Source organism: Monodelphis domestica, chromosome 2 (genome assembly GCF_027887165.1).
Source record: "Monodelphis domestica isolate mMonDom1 chromosome 2, mMonDom1.pri, whole genome shotgun sequence".
NCBI lineage: Eukaryota > Metazoa > Chordata > Mammalia > Didelphimorphia > Didelphidae > Monodelphis > Monodelphis domestica.
In genome coordinates, this window is record NC_077228.1 from 36137174 (window position 1) to 36154845 (window position 17672).

Here is a 17672-nt window from a genome sequence, read left to right on the forward strand (position 1 = left end):
GAAAGATTAGACAATAGTATCCATAAGCCCCCACTTCTTGGTTCCTTGGCTCAAGTCTCTACAAGACGTATGACCATGGTTTGATGGCAGAAAGATGATGTCAAGGAGTTTGATTTTCCCTTTCTTGGACTCTCTCCCTTCCCTTTGAGGCATGTTCGGAATAATTAGGGAGAGTGTGGGGCATGTTGGGAAACTCTAGAATAATGAACTCCAGGATCTACTGCGCGATTCAGCTTACTGAACTGTAAAGAGCCTTGACTGCCAGGTGAAGAAATCTATATTTTGTTTTGTAGGTTATAGGAAGGTTTTTTCCCCTCATTTCTTTTTCTCAGTCTCTACATCTCTCCCTTCCCATTTTCACTATCTCCTTACGCTTTAATAGAAAACATAGTGGTGTGTCGCCTCCCCTAAGACAAAATAAAACAAATGAATGAAAAATGTCTTTCCTGCATCACTGACCCCTTTGGAAATCTGGGGAAGCCTGTGGACAGACCCCTTCTCAGGATAATGCTTCTAAATAACTGGAAGATGCTAAATTTCAGTTAGTGCTAAATATCCAAAAGGGGTCACAGAATTGGAAATGATTACAACAAAGGAAAATTTCCTGTTCCCTCAAGATAATCCCTTTTTTTGATAAATACGTTCAGTCAAGAAAATCATCCAGCCCATCGGGCTTGGCTTAAGATGTGTGTCTCAGCAGCTTGATGTAGTAGATTGGGCAATAAACTTAAAAGCAAGAAAAACTAGGAGGTCCTCAAGCACTTATTATTGGCTGTGTACCACCGAGTCAATCACTTACCTTCTCTGAACCTCAGTTTTTTCATCTTAAAATGGACAGTTGGTGGGCAACCAGGTGGTCCAATGCAATGAGAACAAGAACTAGAGGTCCTGAATTCAAATGTGCCTGCAAATATTTCTTAGCTGTGTGACCCTGAGCAAGTCACTTAACCCCCATTGCCTAGCCCTTACCACTCTTCTGCCTTGGAGCCAATACACAGTATTGATTCTAAGATGGAAGGTGAGGGTTTAAAAAAATGGGTAGTTGGACTCGATGACTTCCAATGTCTTTTCTAGCTCTCTAAATTAGAATGCTCTGGTTCTCTGCCAAGAAGTTGGAAACAAACTTTATGTTCTTTCTTCTGAAGTCTTCCTTGATCATTGCATTGATATGAACTCTGAAGGGTTTCCCATTTGTTATCCTTGGTCATCATGTACATTGGTTACTTGGTTCTCCTTATTTTACCAGTTTTGGGGTCCCCTTCCTTTCCTATTGCTTGCCACTACTGTATAATCTAAGCCCTCGTCATCAGACCTTTAGGCAATAACAAGAAAACGAGAATTATTGCAAGAACAAGACTATAGGGGGTGGGGGAAGATGGAAAGAAGGGACAGAGCCATAACCAGGGTAGGTTAGTCTGGGCTTTGTCCCAGGACCCTGAAATTTAGAGAATTATTTCAGCACTTTAGAAATAACTGAACTTTGCAACTGGTTAGTAAAAAATAACAAATTAAAATAGAAAGCTATCAGATTGCTCCAGGTGAACTCTTCCCAGTTGAACCTTGCCCTGTTCCTCCTATACCTTCCATTCCTATCCCAGCCTCCTTGGCCATCACCTTGCACTGTCTTGTCTGGTATAAAATTGCTAGTTCTGGCTTCAGAAGGGAAGGACATTAATGCAGCAGCCCTAAAGTTTTCTGTTCTCTGTAATGCTATTAAATTTGAAATCAAAGTTGACTTGTGATTTTATGTGATAGTAAGATTTCAGTTAAATATTTACAACTGCAGAAAAACCTTCAAGGCTTTTAATATTAGCAGTGTTTGTTTTATGGACAGTTACATTATTGGAGAAAGAACTGGTGTTTTGCCTTGATAAGAGATTGCCTATTTTAATCTCTTTGCTTTGGAGAGGGATAGAAATAACCCATGACTTAATTATGAAAGTCTATTGTTCTGATAGCCCCTTTCATCATATTTTTGGTCAAGTTAGTATGGAGTATAATTAGAACCAAGAATAGCTCCCTGGAAATAATAAAAAAGATTGTGACAGATGCTAGCCTGCAGCCAGGGGACTGGGTAAAAAAGTAGACCGCCCTAAGGCCTTTGTGGCCAGGTGCCTCTTGCTGGGCCAGGATTCATGGTGGGGTGCCAAGATTGGTGCCAGCATTGTTCACACAGCACTGGTCTCCCGGCCTTTTTTTTATTGGTAGGGGGAGGAGAGCCTTAGGCTACATACAAATACAACAGAGATTGAAGGACCATAGTAAAATATAGCACAACCCACAAATAGGAAGGCGGGCTGCCTGATGAAGTAGAACTTGGTTAGATGTGGGATTTCAGGCTGGAGCTGGATCTGATCGAGAGGTAAGGATGGGTATTGGGAGTCACCTGGAAGCAGGAAACTGATCAGTGGGGTGAAAGAGTCCAATTCCTCGGACAGAAAATGAAAATCTGAGCCTTAATCCTATGGAGGGTCTATAGGATGTGTCCCCTCCTAGAAAACCTAACCCTTACAGCACACATACACACACACACACACACACACACACACACACACACACACATGCATGCACACTTGTTTCCTTAAGTGGAAAATGAAGAATTTGATCAATATCCTCCCAGGGAATATGGCGAGCCAGCCTACCTTGAGGTCCGGAATAGAGTTGGTGTGTTCAAGTCTTGCCTCTTTTAAGCTAGCTCTTAAGTTCTCCAAGTACTTTAAATGATGATGATGATGATAATTAGCATTTATAATTGGTTCTTCCTAGGCGGATGTTAAGTGCTTTATAAATATTATCTCATTTAACCCTCCCAGCAAATCTAGAAGGCAGGTGCTATTATCATCCCCATTTTATAGTTGAGGAAACTGAATTGAAGAAATTGAGTGATTTATTTGTTCATTTTAGTCCTGTCCACCTATTTATGACCAGATTTGAGTTTTCTTGCAAAAGATACTGGAGTGGTTTGCCATTTTCTTCTCTAGCACATATGACAGATGAGGAAACTGAGGCAAACAAGGTTGAACGACTTGCCCAGGGTCACCCAGCTTCTTCCTGATTCCAGACCTGGCATTCTATCCATTGCTCCACCTCGCTTGGTCCTAAAGTGAAACCACAGAGGGATTAGGATTAGGACACCCGGGGTACATGCCTAGCTTGGCTTCTCAGTTGTCTCTGTGACCTTTAAACAGTAATTTTCCAGAGTGTTTGGTATTAGTATAATGAATATTAGACAGGATGCATGAGCCTAAGAATAACAGCCATCATTGACATGCTGTTTTCACATGAGCAAAATACTTTCTATGATTATCTCATTCAGTCCTCAAAATAGCCTCATAACAGCTCTGAACTTGGTGCTTCCAGGACTGTTTTCATGCTCATTTTACAGCTGAAGAAATTTGATACTCAGGACAAATGACTTACCCAAGGTCACACAATGAGTAAATGTGGGAGAGAGAATTAAAACTGAGCTCTTTCCTGAATCTTAAGCCCAATTCAATTTTATGGGTTTTTTTGGGGGGGGGGCGGGGAGCTGTGCGATATTGGGCAAGTCACGTTAATTTCTTCGTTTGTAAAGTTGAGGACATTGGATAGGATGGATGATTTCCAAGGCCCTTTCCAGCGCCATATCTTCTGTTCAGTGTCCTTTTTGACCCTCGGTCTCCCCATCTGTAAAACGCAAGGTTTGAACTTGATCCCACTCCTGTCCAGCTCTAACATTCTGTTATTTAATGCCTGAAGCCTCTTGCTAGCCCCTGTCCTAAAATACTTGCCAGTGCATGACTGGGTTCACCTAAACCTGCCAGACTCTATCTGGGGATTTCCCCCTTTGTGTTTTCTTTTCTACTTGGCTCTGACGGTCACTTTCGGTGCCAGCCACGAGGAGGGTCATTCAGAAAAAGAAACAAGCATCTGTGCACACACAGAGAACACCTTATCGACCCATTCTCCTTGTAGCAATAATGACCCCAGAACTTGAGCATCAGCACCAGCACTGTTAAGACCTCTTGGAACTTGGATTATTGATGTGGATCCTTGGTGGGAAATCAGAGCCTCTTACAGGTAGAGATTGATGGTCTTGGAGCAGAATTCTAAAGATCAGTTAATCCAAGCTGTAACTGCATGGTCCTTCCCTCTACATCAAAGGCTCTTAACCTGGGTTCCATGAACTCCCTCAAAGGGTTCCCAAAGAGATTTCAGAAGTCATGGGTACTTGGATGGGGAGAGGGGTGGAATATGGCTTCATTTTTGCTCATCACTAAAGGAAAGTGAGCATTTTCTCCAAGAATGAGCATAGGCAGCAAACCGATATCTTGAGAGCCAAAGAGGTTCAGGACCCCCAAGTAGTGAAGAACCCCAACTAGCAGTCATCTAGCCTTTTCTTGAAGACCTCCAGCAATGGAGCTCTTTCTGTTTTTAAATAAATAAAATGATTAGAGAGTGTTCTCTTTCCTCTGCTCCTATATCTGCCCAGCTCAGACAGTCTAACCCCTCTTGCATATAGCTCCCTTTCAAAATACCAAAAAAAGCTGGGTCTCCTAGGTCTTCTTCTTCAGGCTAATAAAATCCTGAGTTCAAATCTAGCCTCAGACTCTTATTGGCTATAAATCACTTAACTGCTCTCTGCTTCAGTTTCCTAATCTGTCAAATAAAGATCATCATTCCCAAGGTTGTTACAGATGGGGACTAAAATGACAACATTTGTAAACCTTTAGAAATTCTAGTTATTGTTATTTTCTCCATCGGATCTTCATGTAGCATGAACTCAAGACCCTTCACCATCTTGGTGACTTTCCTCTGGACACCCTGAAGCTTAGTTTTATTTTTCTTAAATTGGGGCCACCAGAACATCATACTCCAGTTTTGGTCCAAAGAAAGCCCAAGTTCTCTGCTTGGTGACTCCCAGCTTGAGCAGAGAGTCCATCTATTCCAGGCCAACCAAGGGTTAGTCCATGAGCCCAGCTTTAATGGACAGCCATCAGAAGGCAGCTACAGATGCTGCTACCATGGGACTGTTGTGAATAACTAAGCTGGCTTTCCTGGAAGCGCAGGACCCTGATAGCTCTGCCTGGTAAAGTGATAGGACCCAGGACAGGGCTAAAGGAGGCATTTGGCAGCCAGTGGCTTGTTGACCACTTGATTTCAGGTAACTATGAACTAAGACCATAAGTGATGAGTGTCAGGAAGCCAAGTATCTCCACTGGATGAAAAGAAACTCATCACTCCTATCAGAGCCCTAATAGGAGACTGACATTTAACAGTCCCAATTCCTAAGCCTCATACCTATTCATAATAATACTTAATGTCCATGTTAGAAAAGAATGAGATATTGGACATAGAAGATGAGGTTTGTAATCCAGGGTTCAAATCTCAATCTGGATCTTACTTTGTGTCACATAATCTCTAAACAGGGGACAACTGAGGATCATAATAATCCCTAGGGTACACTTTATAAATCATTCATGAAATCCATTAGTGAGGAACAGTAGATAGAGCCTAGGAATTAGAGTGGAAAGTCCCGAGTTTGAATTTGACCTCAGATTTTCCCTAGCTGAGTGTGCCTTTGGAAGATCATCAAAACTCCTTCTACCTTCGTTTCCAAAATGTGGATAATAATGAGTTAATAGAAACAATTTGTAAAATTTAAATGCTCTATTTGTAAAATTTGGATCTGTAAAATGTGGATAATAATGAGTTAATAGAAGTAATTTGTACATCTTAAAGTGCTCTATAAATGCCAGTTATTATCATTCATTATGGGAAGGTTACTGTAAAAACGTGTCTGCTCTACTGTTGGGGAGTTGCAGTTATTTTTTCAGGCCCCCAGGTTACCTTGTTAATTATATAGCCAATCAAAAATTGCGCAAGAGATTTGGAGAGTCAGAGAGAGTGCTGGACTTGGACTCAGGGATACTCGAGTTAAAACTCACCTCATACTGCCTCCCTGGGTGACCCTGGGGAAGTCACTTGATCTCTGCCTGCCTCAGTTATCTAGTTTGTAAAATGGGGGTGATAATAGCACTTATCTCCCAGGATTATTGTGAAGGTAAAATGAAATCCTCTTTGTAAAGTGTTTTGTAAACATTAACCTATTCTGTATGCTGTATTATCATTATTATTAACTCATACAGGAGAACTATGACCAAAAAAGAATGGAGTTGGGTCACCCAAATGGCTCAGTGGATAGATGTGAAGTTCTGGGTTCAAGAGTGGCCTCAGACACTTTCTGGCTATGTGATCTTGGGAAAGTCACTTAACCCCAATTGTCTAGCCCTGATTGCTCTTTTGCCTTGGGACCAATTCTTAGTATTGGTTCTAAGACAGAGGGTAAGAGTTCTTAAAAAAAAAAAAGAGTGGTGTTATCTTGTGATGGAAGAGAAGGACAACCAATGGACAACTCATGTGCTCTACTGATATCCATGCCATGTCAAGGGAACAACAAGAATTCTTTTCTTCTTGTGTTTGCAATGCACTGTGAAAATAGAAGTGCCTTAATTGGCCTGAGGGGTGAACTAATTCCCTGGGAGAATTTGACTCAGAAGGTATTTATTAGATAAGAGGAACTATTTGGAGAACACCCAAACCTACCATCTTTATCTCAGTATTCTTTCTTGCTTAGTAGGACATAAGATGCTTGGGAGAAGGAATTGTTTCATTCTTGAGATCGTAGCCCCAGTGTCTGCTGATAGATTGACTGGCCAGGATGATGGTGGCCAGTCTTGACTACAACAGACATCTTCCAATCAGTTCAATGAATGTGGAGGGTTTGGGCGCCATTTTCCAGGATGTAATGAGAGTTGAGATGAGTAGATGAAGAAGAGGATCAGGGAGAAGGAGTTCTCCACGATAGGTCTGAAGAGCAATGGAAGCTCTCACCTGTTTCTGCTGTTTCTTACATAGTTTACACAAGACTTCTAATTCCTTCATTAAAAAAAGGTTTGACTGTAAATCAAGCAGGTAGGAGGGAAACCACCGGTGGGTCACGCTCCCTTGAAGGAAAAAGAACAAAACCTTCTACGAATGTTGGATTTTTGAGCCTCAAAAAGAAGTAATAAATGAAGGAAAGTTATACCTGGGCCTTTTATGTCTCTAGGTAGAATCTGGGCAGTGACCATGCAGAGAGGGCGCAGTCACACATTCTCCCCGAAGATTTACTAGGCAGGGAGTAAAAGTCCCAGTTTCTGCCAAGTGGCACCTTTACCATAACCTCTCTGGATCCCAACACGTGGCACCGTGCCTGGCACATTAACGCACTCTGGATTGCCCGTAGCTCACCGAGGAGGCTTCTTTTGGAGAGCTGTAAAGGATGTGACAACTCAAGCTGGTTTGGGTGGGGAGGACCATATTTCTAGCAAAGAGGAAAAAAGTTGGGAGTCCTGGGGAGATTGAAAGCTAGATTTTTTTCCCATGGATTGCTAGAACTGATGGAGACCTTGGAGACCATCGCATCCAACCCCCTCATCTTACAGATGGAGAAAGCAGGGCTGAGGGCAGTGATCCGATCTGCCTGAGGTCCCAGAGCTAGTTAGAGGCTGAGCCGGAATTCAGACTCACCCCTCAGCTCTATGCCCCATGCTCTGCCCACTGTGTCACACCGTAGGAAGACAGAAGACTTGTTGAGATTTTCCACATGTTAAAAGTCTTTCTGCTTCCCATCATTTTTCATCTAAGAGTGGAATGGATCTGCCACTGGGGCCACTGCAGTGTGCTTACTCATTGTGAAAAGTCCCGTTAAAGACATTTTCTTGAGGGGAAGGAATGTGATTTCTAATGGATTTAGTCATTGTCAAGGATCTCTCTCCTTCTTCTCCAAAGCCAATAATCTTTAGGGCTTTGGGACAGGCATCATACTAACTGGAAGGGAGCTCAGAGGTCCCTCCTTTTACAAATGAGGTAACTGAGTCCTAGAAAGATGAAGAGATTTTTCCCAGTGTACCCCAGTCAGTGGCAAGTCCTGGATTTGAACCCCAAACCTTTGACTTCCAATCCAGGTCTTTTTCTCTCATACCACATTTTCCCTCTTGCATCCAGGCAGGGTGGCACCCATCTCATGTCAACGTACACGTGTGTGGAGCTCTAGGCACATGTTAAGTTTACTCCCAATAAGCTTTTCCATCTTGTCATCCCCTGGGAGGCCTTGGCAGAGTCATAGCTCATCTGGCAAGGCCCAGAACAGATGTTGGTTGAGGCCATGGTGGTGATGGGGTGGAGATCTCTCAGACTCCCTGAGCTGTCACAACTCTGTGTCCATTGCAAGGAGGGAATCTTCTTAGATTGAGGATTAGAATTCTGAGTCAGGAGCCCCAAGGGCTCTTCTTTTTGATGAATTTGAAAGGAGGGCCTCCCGGGCTGGTCCAGTCATGTCTGCATGTTACAAGGGCCTTGAGTCACCGTAGAGATGGGTGCTCTGTGCAGTCATTACCTAGAAATAGAATAACTGGAGAAGGAAAGAATTCACTTAAACTTGGGATGTTCCTTTCTTTAATAATGAGAAATTCAGGGCCTGAGTCTTCCCAGTGTGGATGAGGCCTCTGGACTTGGATTCTGGTTTTCCTTAAATATTTCTCTGCTTTCAGGGTGAAAGGGGCTCCGGTGTCTTGAATGAAAATCTCTGGGCTCTCATTAGTCTGACCAAAGCTTGCTGTATCTAGAGCATCCCAGATGCCTCCGTCTCCCTTCCAAGAGCTACTTTTTTTTTTTTAAACCCTTACCTTCTGTCTTCAGTTTCAATTCTAAGACAGAAGAGTAGTAAGGGCTAAGAAATTGGGGATGCTCAGGATCACACCTACGAAGTGTTTGAGACCAAATTTGAGGCCAGGTCTTCTTGACTCCAGGCCTAGTGCTCCTAGTTACTTTAAGTCTGTTTAAGCATTTAATCAGCTCGGTGGAAATCATACCCACCAAAATTCTATGTACACATCTTTGGCCTCTCTACGGAAATTTTCGAATATTGTAACTTCCTACTTTTTTTTTTACTTAAAATTTTTATTTAATTAATTAATTTAGAATATTTTTCCATGGTTACATGATTCATGTTCTTTCTCTCCCCTCCTCCCAATCCCTCCTGTAGCCTGTGTATTTTTTTTTTATTAATGGAGGAATTGGCCAGTCCTATTTAACTGAATCAACATTTTGTGAAGAAAATATGGAAACTCTGATCTCAGTTCCCTGAACTTTTTTTGATGTTAGGGCATGTTGGAGTGGAGTTTCATGAGCCCAAGAATTTTTTCTTGAAATTAGTTTTGGGATTATTATTTTAGAGGTAGAAAAGATTTTTAATTACAGATGAGGAAATCAAGGCAGACAAGAGCAATTTACCTCATATCATCCAGGCAGTGTTTAGCACATAGTAGGCCTTTAATAAATGTTTACTGACTAACTTACAAAGCTGGAATCAGAATCTAGCTCTTTTGTCTCGCAGGCCAATGTTCTTTCCAAAGTCAGCTCTGTCAATGGACAATCAATATCTTTCCTATTTTGACTCCAATTTGCTTCTGTGGTCAGAGACTTTAATCTTCCACTAGACTCTCTTCCCCTCCTAGAAATATGCACAAGCCCATTTTTTCCATGTCCAGAAAAAAAAAAACCAACAAAAACCAAACCTAAACTAATGATCCAAACCATCCTATTGAAGACCTCATCTGCAGGTTTTGGATTCAGCAGAGGGATATTTGCCTGACTTTTCTTCATTTCCATTTCAGATCAAGTTTTCCCTCCCACCTGTAACATTGAGAAGAATTTTCTGTCCCTCAATTATCTTGCGGAATATCTTCAGCCAAAGATGGCGGAGGGGTGTATAATGTCCAGCCTGCCTCACGGCCAGGAAGTACACATTATAGAACTAATCACACCAAACTCGAATCCCTACAGGTAAGCAATTGGGAGTGTTCATTTTTTTTTCATTCAAGTAAGTTTGATGGTTGTCTTTTGTGTTTTCATTTTTGTCTGATCTGTTCATCCTCATCACTTCTGCCTATTGGAATTCCTAGCTCTCTTAAAGGTTCGTGTTGGGTACCACTTCTTCCGTGAGACCTTCTCTCACCTCCCTATCACCAAGGTTCTCTTTCACTCCAAATTACCAGGGTACAGGGTGTATCCATCTGGGAGAGCATAGGCATCCTTGAACTTCTTTTTAAATAAATTAAAATTAAATTATATATAATTTATATATATATTATATTACATATAATATATATAAATTATTTATTAAAATTATCATTAAAATTATGTATTAAATGATAAAATTAAATTAAAATTAAAAATTTGGATAACTACCCTTTAATAGAGTTTATTTCCTCTGTAACCCTTCTGTACTTTATTTTATAGATTTAAAAACATGATTTAGAAAAGAGTTATGTAGGTTTCACCAGACTTGCTCTGGGAGGGGGTCCACAATACAGAAAACATTAAGAATCTTTGTTCAAGAAAAATATAAAATCCTTGAGGATAAAAGCTATTTATTTTATTTTTGTCTCTGTATCCCCAAATCATGGAGGGGCCCCTTGCATGTAGTAAGTGATTAATAAATGCTTGCCAAATTGAATTTCTTTGAGATCGCACCATACCCATCCCATGCATTCCTCTTTGTAATGACCGTACCTCTACATTCCTTTTCTTGTACTGGAACTATGACCTCTCTCTTTTTTTAAAAAATAATATTTTATTTGACTATTTCCAAGCATTATTCATTAAAGACAAAGATCATTTTCTTTTCCTCCCCCCTCACCCCCTCCATAGCCGACGCGTGATTCCACTGGGTATCACATGTGTTCTTGATTCGAACCCTTTGCCATGTTGTTAGTATTTGCATTAAAGTGTTCGTTTAGAGTCTCTCCTCTGTCATGTCCCCTCAACCGCTGTAGTCAGGCAGTTGCTTTTCTTCGGTGTTTCTACTCCCACAGTTTGTCCTCTGCTTATGAATAGTGTTTTTTTCTCCTAAATCCCTGCAGATTGTTCAGGGACATTACACCACCACCAATGGAGAAGTCCATTACGTTCGATTATACCACAGTGTATCAGTCTCTGTGTACAATGTTCTCCTGGTTCTGCTCCTCTCGCTCTGCATCACTTCCTGGAGGTTGTTCCAGTCTCCATGAAATTCCTCCACTTTATTATTCCTTTTAGCACAATAGTATTCCATGACCAACATATACCACAATGTGTTCAGCCATTCCCCAATTGATGGGCATCCCCTCGTTTTCCAATTTTTGGCCACCACAAAGAGCGCAGCTATGAATATTCTTGTACAACTATGACCTCTCTTTTAAGAAATCTTAAAGAATTAAAAGAAAATAAAAGAAATTTATTCATTGTGTCTTTTTCTTGCATTTAACTTGACCTAGAAACTAGGAATTTAGGATTTGTAATATTTGATTATAAAGCGAGTTTAGCTAAATTTTAAGAAAAGTGCTATTTTTGTTGAGAATCCATACTTTTTTCCATAAAGTTCAATTTATGTCAATTTAACAAGCATCTATGAAAGATCTGCCACATGCCAGGCTCTATGCTGAGCACTGAGACTATAGGGATCTGTATAAAATAATCCCTGCCTTCAGGGATTATTCTTCAAGGATACATTCTACTATTAGAGAAAAAAACCACAAAGATAAATAAATGCAAGACATACAAAAAAAAGCAGAGGGTTGTGCATACACACTCATGTATGTGTGTGTGTAAAAGTGTGTGCATGCACATTTGGAGGAATACCAACAACTGGGTGAATTAAGAAAGGCCTCTTGCAGAAGATGGCATCTGTGCTGGCTTTGAAGGAAGCTAAGACTCAGAGAAGGAGGTGTGGAAAGAGGCATCACATATAAAATATTGAACAGGAAATCAAATCAGAATGGCAAGAAAAGCCAGGAGGCAAAAACCTCTGAACATTAAACTAAATTCTGATTCATCACGTGCTTTGTAAAGCTGTTCAGGATTTACAAGTGAATAGCACCAGGATGGCCATCATGATTTTCCTCCTAAATATTTATTTTCACATATGTAAAAAGCCCTTATTCTCCTTTTTTTCACTACATTCTTAGAAGTCTGGATAGTGTTCATCACTTTACCAGCAATCACTTGGATTGAACATCTGTTTTCTTTTCTTTATTTTAGTAACTGTATATGCAGAACCTTTGGAAAGTTGGTGCACAGAGAAAATTCTGTAGCATTTGCAAATGTCATAAGCAAAAATTGCACAAGGGAAGGCAACTCTCTCCACTTCTTTTTTGCCCACTTTATTGTGTTGATGAAATTTCCCTGCCCCATTCTGGCTTCGGTCATTCTTGTAAACAAGATGCCTATTTTGGAAAGAGAGTAAATAAATCCCCTTAAAAAGACAGATTTTCATGGTTTGCTCCCATCTCTTTCAAATAGTGGCATTAAATAACCTCACTTTAAAAAAGAGGAGGAAAAAAAAGGTTTAATGGCTAGTTATCAGCAGGCATGTGTTTCTATTGTTATGTAAAATCATGTGTGTATGTGTGTGTGTGTGTGTGTAAGTGTAATAACAATCTGTTTTGCACATGCGGCTTTGCCTGGGATCCGCTCCAGTGTCTTAATTAGCTGGCCAGACACTGGAAACTTGGAGGATTGGACGGAGGTTGATGGTTGTGGATTTCTGGCTTTGGGGTCCTAACTCGGTCTTTGTCTTTATTTTCTACACACAGTGCTTTCCAGGTGGACATCGTCATTGACATTAGACCATTTCGAAAGGACCCTGAAATGGTCAAACATCTTGTCCTGATCTTGAAGTGCAAGAAGGCCGTTAATTGGGTGGTCAAATCCTATGACGTCAAGGGAAGCCTTAAAGTGATTGTAAGTTGAGGGGAGTGTTTCTACATTGGGCAGAGGGGTAAGCAATGGGGAGACCATTTGTCAGTTGTCCAACAGTGCATTTCTGAGTTGAAAACTCTGAGTACTTGAATGTTTGTTTGGTTTTTTCCCTCTTTGGCCTGTTCTCTGAGTTCTAGTTGAATCAGACGGGGCTGTGTAGCCTAGGGTAGAGAATATTTAGCAGAGTGAAGGAAGGGGTTTGGTCTCAAGAAATGGGTAAAAATTATAAAGAGGAAATTTTAGACTTGATGTCAATAAAAATTTCCCGACAGTGAATGTTCTCTGAAAGAAGAATGTACTGACTAAAGATGGGGTGGATTTTCCTTCCAAGGAGGTTTTCACACAAAGGCTGCATGAGCACTGACTTGTAGACTAGGTTGAAAAGGGAAGAGAATTCCCATCATATCTTGAGGTTCCTCAACTTAAAATCTTAGAGTTGCCTGGGTGCACCGAGAAGTTAAATTAGTTGACCAGAGACACATAGCCAGTATTGATCAGTGGAGAGACTTGAACCCAGGTCATTCTGACTCTGAGGGAATAATTATAATGATAATTATAATAGCTCCCAAACTTTACAAGACAGATACACACATATGCATATGTAATTATCTCATTTAATTCTTAGAACAATCCTATAAGGTAAGTGTTGTCCTTTCCTTTCTGTTTTAGAATCAATACTAAATACTGGTTCCAAAGCAGAAATATAGTAAGGGCTAGGAAACTGAGGCCACACAACTAGGAGGTATCTCCGGCTAGAATTTGAACCCTGCCTCTCTATCCACTGAGCCACCCAACTACCCCAAGTGCTATTATTTTCACCATTTTACTGATAAGAAAACAGAGTCTAAGAATTATCCAGAATAAAGTACTTGCATGTCTCAGGCAGGATTCAAATTCAGGTTTCCCTCATTCCCAGCTCTAGCACACTGGCTTGTTATTAATTACTTCCAGGATCCAATAGAAAGTCTTCAGGGTGGCATTGAAAGCTTTCCACAGCCTGGCCCTTTCCTTTCTTTCTAGCCTTGTACCCTTCTGTGTCCTCCAAGATCCAGCTTCCCTTGGCCTGCCTGGCACAGGACACGCCATCATCCAGCTCGGTGCCTTTATCATAGCTCTTCCCTGTGGCTGGAATGGCCTCCTTCATCACTGCTTGTTGCCTCTTAGTTTTCCCAGCATCCTTTAAGACTTAGCTCCAAGCTTTCCTTCAGCCGAAGGTCTTTCTTCATCGCCTCCACCATTAATGCCTTCCTTGTTCAGATTAACTGGCCACTGGCAAGAGCAGACCACTTTGTATCTTATCTAGCCATCTGCCCAGGCCATCTTGCCATTGGCCCTGCCTCACTCTACTTTCTACTTCTGGTTGTAACTGGTTCCATAGTGCCATTGCTTTTGGAAAGGCCATTTCAGTTGACTGCCCAGTGGATCAACTCACCATGCCTGGGACTCCCCAGAATTAAAAACTCCCTAAAAAAATAAAACCCTCTTCCTTGTCCACTCTTCATCTTGTATTAGAATGTGAACTCCTGGAGGAGAGGGACTCACTTTCTGTTCTGTATACCTACGGGGCTTATCATGGTGCCAGCACACAGTGAGCTTTAAGAAATGCTCATTAATTCATTAATTCATTCATCATTCCTTTATTCACTCATTCATTAATTTATCTTGGATGGTAATTTGTCCAGTCATTGCTTCTTGATTTGGGAAACAAGTTCATTGAAGGTTCCTGCTGGTTGAGGTAGTTATATATATATATATTATATAATAATATTTAATATATAATATATAACATACTATATAATCGAATATAATAAATAATATAAATATATATAATGACCTCAAATTTTATTATTTATTATTCAAAATTTAAATTTTTATTTAATATACATTTATATGTTTATTATATATATTTATTTAATGTGTATTTATATGTTTATTTATTTTATATTTATTTAATGTGTATTTATGTTTATTTTATATATTTATTTATTTTATATACATGTATATATTTATTTCACATGTTTATATATTTATTTGTTTATTTTATATGTATTTATTATATATTTATATTTTATTAAATATATGTATATTTAAGGAAATTAACTTCAGTTGACTAATTAGTGGGAGATATAGGTATATCTTATCTTATGCCGGTGTTGTCTCTTTGAGACGTTATAATTTTGAATTTTTTAAAACTAAGATCTTATTTTTAATCATTAAAGGAACACCCCACTGGAAAGAAATTTGGAGGTGAATTCTTTGGTAAAGAATCCCTTAGTAAAATAAATAATCTCTACTTGTCTGTTTAATAGAGTCAGAATGACAGTTTATAGTGTTCTCTTAAATGACGTGTAATTTTGAGAGGCAAAATGGTATAGGTAGTAGAATGTTGAACTTGGAGTCAGGGAGACCTGGGTTTGAATTCTGCTAGATTTCTCTTTCTCTGTCTCTCTGTCTCTCTGTCTCTCTGTCTCTCCCTCTCCCTCTCTGTCTCTGTCTCTGACTCTGTCTCTGTCTCTCTCTCTCTAGATACATGCTAGAGATGAGATTCCTTGGCAAGTCACTTAAATTCTGGAGACCTCGGCTTCCTCGCTGGTAAAATGAGTGAATTGGACTCTGGCCACTAAAGTCCCTTCCAACTCTTTAACATGTTTTATTTTTATTTTATTTTTTACAAGCCCTCCCCTTCCCTCTTAGAATCAATACTGTGTCTTGGTTCCACCACAGAAGAACGGTGAGGCTAGGCAAGGGTGATTAAGTGACTTGCCCAGGGTCACCCCACTAGGACCTTCCGACTCTTCCTCTATGATCCTATATCTGTACTTTCCCCTATAAGAGGAACAAGATGCTATTTCCTATCAACAAAGCCAGAACCACCGGACCTACCGGACTCGGGACTTTTCCTCCCTCTCCGGCCCGGGTGGAAGAATTTCCAGCGGTGGCCTTGCTATGGGGAGGGTCAGGGACACCTACAAGACCTCCCCGCAGAAGCAGCGGCAGCAGCTGCCGCCGCTGGGAGGACACACTCAGTCCCCAAAGGCCAGCTCTTGTTTCCTGTGGTTTCCGAACACTGACATGATCCTAACAGGCCATTATGTGGGCAATCGTGATCCAGCCGTTGGTGTTCAGCACAGAGAAGCCTCGATGATTGTCCGAGGCTGGCGTTTGGCTTGCCTTGGCCTGGCTTGGCCTGGCTCCCCTGATGACCGGGGGGACTCTTTGCCTCGCTGCATGGCACACTAGTGGAATGTTTTTAATTTAAGAATAACAAAAACAGGAAAGGGATCCTGCTTTGAGAGACAAAAACATCTGGTCCTTTTTAATTCCCCGCTGGAGAGCTTGTCCGAATGTTCCCTGTGCCGCCGGGCTCTTAACGAGATGCTTCCCCGCCCCAGATCTGGGAGCTGGAAAGACGGGGTGCCCGAGCGGGGGCCGCCGGGGAGGGCAGAGTCGGAGTCTTTCTCCTTCGGGGCAGAAAAACCAGAAAGGCGATTGCTTGTCCTGAGCGGGCGTGTTTATTCCTTTCTTTGGCTCCACTCCGGTCCGAGTCCAATTTTGGACAATGCATGACAACATTGCTAAACAATTAGGTCATGCTTCATGGGCTTTTTTTACTTACCCAATCGGGTCCGTGCTTTTGGGTGAGCTCACTCCATGCTTCTCCTGTAAATTATGATCGCACCCGGTGGGAGACATAGGCTTGTGCGGAGGGAAGCAGGGATGGCCCAAGCCAGGCGAGATGCCTCAGAGCGAAAGCCTTTGTTTTCAAGAGGGCTTTGGGGGGAGGAGGGAGGAGAAAAGGAGTCCAGAGCAACGGGGCTGAGGGGGAGGTCGCTTAACTTCTCAGTGAGTGAATTCTTAAGACTAGAAGTTAGTTACAGGTGAATGCTGTTCTTCATTGGGTGTTTCTACATTGGGAATCCTCCACATGGATGAAATCAGAGGTCTCTTCCAACCTCCCACCGAGAGAGAGAGAGAGAGAGAGAGAGAGAGAGAGACAGAGAGACAGAGAGGGAGAGGGAGGGAGAGACAGAGAGAGAGACAGAGAAGGAGAGAGAGACAGAGACAGAGAGAGGCAGAGAAACAGAGAGAACGGGAGAGAGACAGAGAGATAGAGAGACAAAGAGACAGAGAAAGATAGAGACAGAGAGGAAGAAGGAGAGAGGGAGAGAGACAGAGACAGAAACAGAGAAAGACAGAGACACAGAGAGAGAGACAGAGACAGAGAGAGAAACATACAGAGAGAGAAACATACAGAGAGAGACAGAGAAATTGAGACAGAGACAGAGAGAAAAAGAGGGAGGAAGAGAATAAAAAAGAGAGACAGACAGATACTTAAAGAAAAAAAGAGAAGGGAAGGAAATGAGAGAGAAAGAGAGAGAGAGAGAGAGAGAGAGAGAGAGAGAGAGAGAGAGAGAGAGAGAGACAGAGAGACAGAGAGAGACAGAGAGAGACAGAGAGGGGGGGGCAGAGAGCGAGACATGGAGATGGAGATGTAGAGAGAGGGAGAGACAGAGACAGACAGAGAGAGACAGACAGACAGACAGACAGAGAGAGGCATAGTATTTTTGAACTCTGTGTGCCCATAGATCTAATAGTAACACTGGGCATTTACAAATATGCAATTTTAAATATTAATAATATGGAAATAAATCTTGATCAATGACACATGTAAATGTGCCAGTAGAGTGGCTTATTGGCTACAGGAAGGGGGGAGGGAAGAGGGGAGGGAAAGAACATGAATCATGGAACCATGAAAAAATATTCTAAATCAATTAAATAAATAAAATTTTAAAAATATGCTATTTTTTCAAAGACACATCTACATTAGCAAAGAGTGGTTCCTTATTCCT

At 41.2% G+C, this 17672-nt stretch overlaps 1 protein-coding gene across 3 annotated transcripts in view; it reads left to right on the forward strand.

Annotated features, from left to right (window-relative positions):
• TGFBR3 (transforming growth factor beta receptor 3) overlaps positions 1-17672 on the forward strand; it is a 246451-nt gene that overhangs the window by 183360 nt on the left and 45419 nt on the right. For all 3 annotated transcript variants that reach the window (XM_007480338.3, XM_007480340.3, XM_056815362.1), the window contains exons 6-7: positions 9699-9867; positions 12657-12804. In XM_007480338.3, the coding sequence (XP_007480400.2) occupies positions 9699-9867; positions 12657-12804 (317 nt within the window). The remainder of the gene's footprint in view (positions 1-9698; positions 9868-12656; positions 12805-17672) is intronic.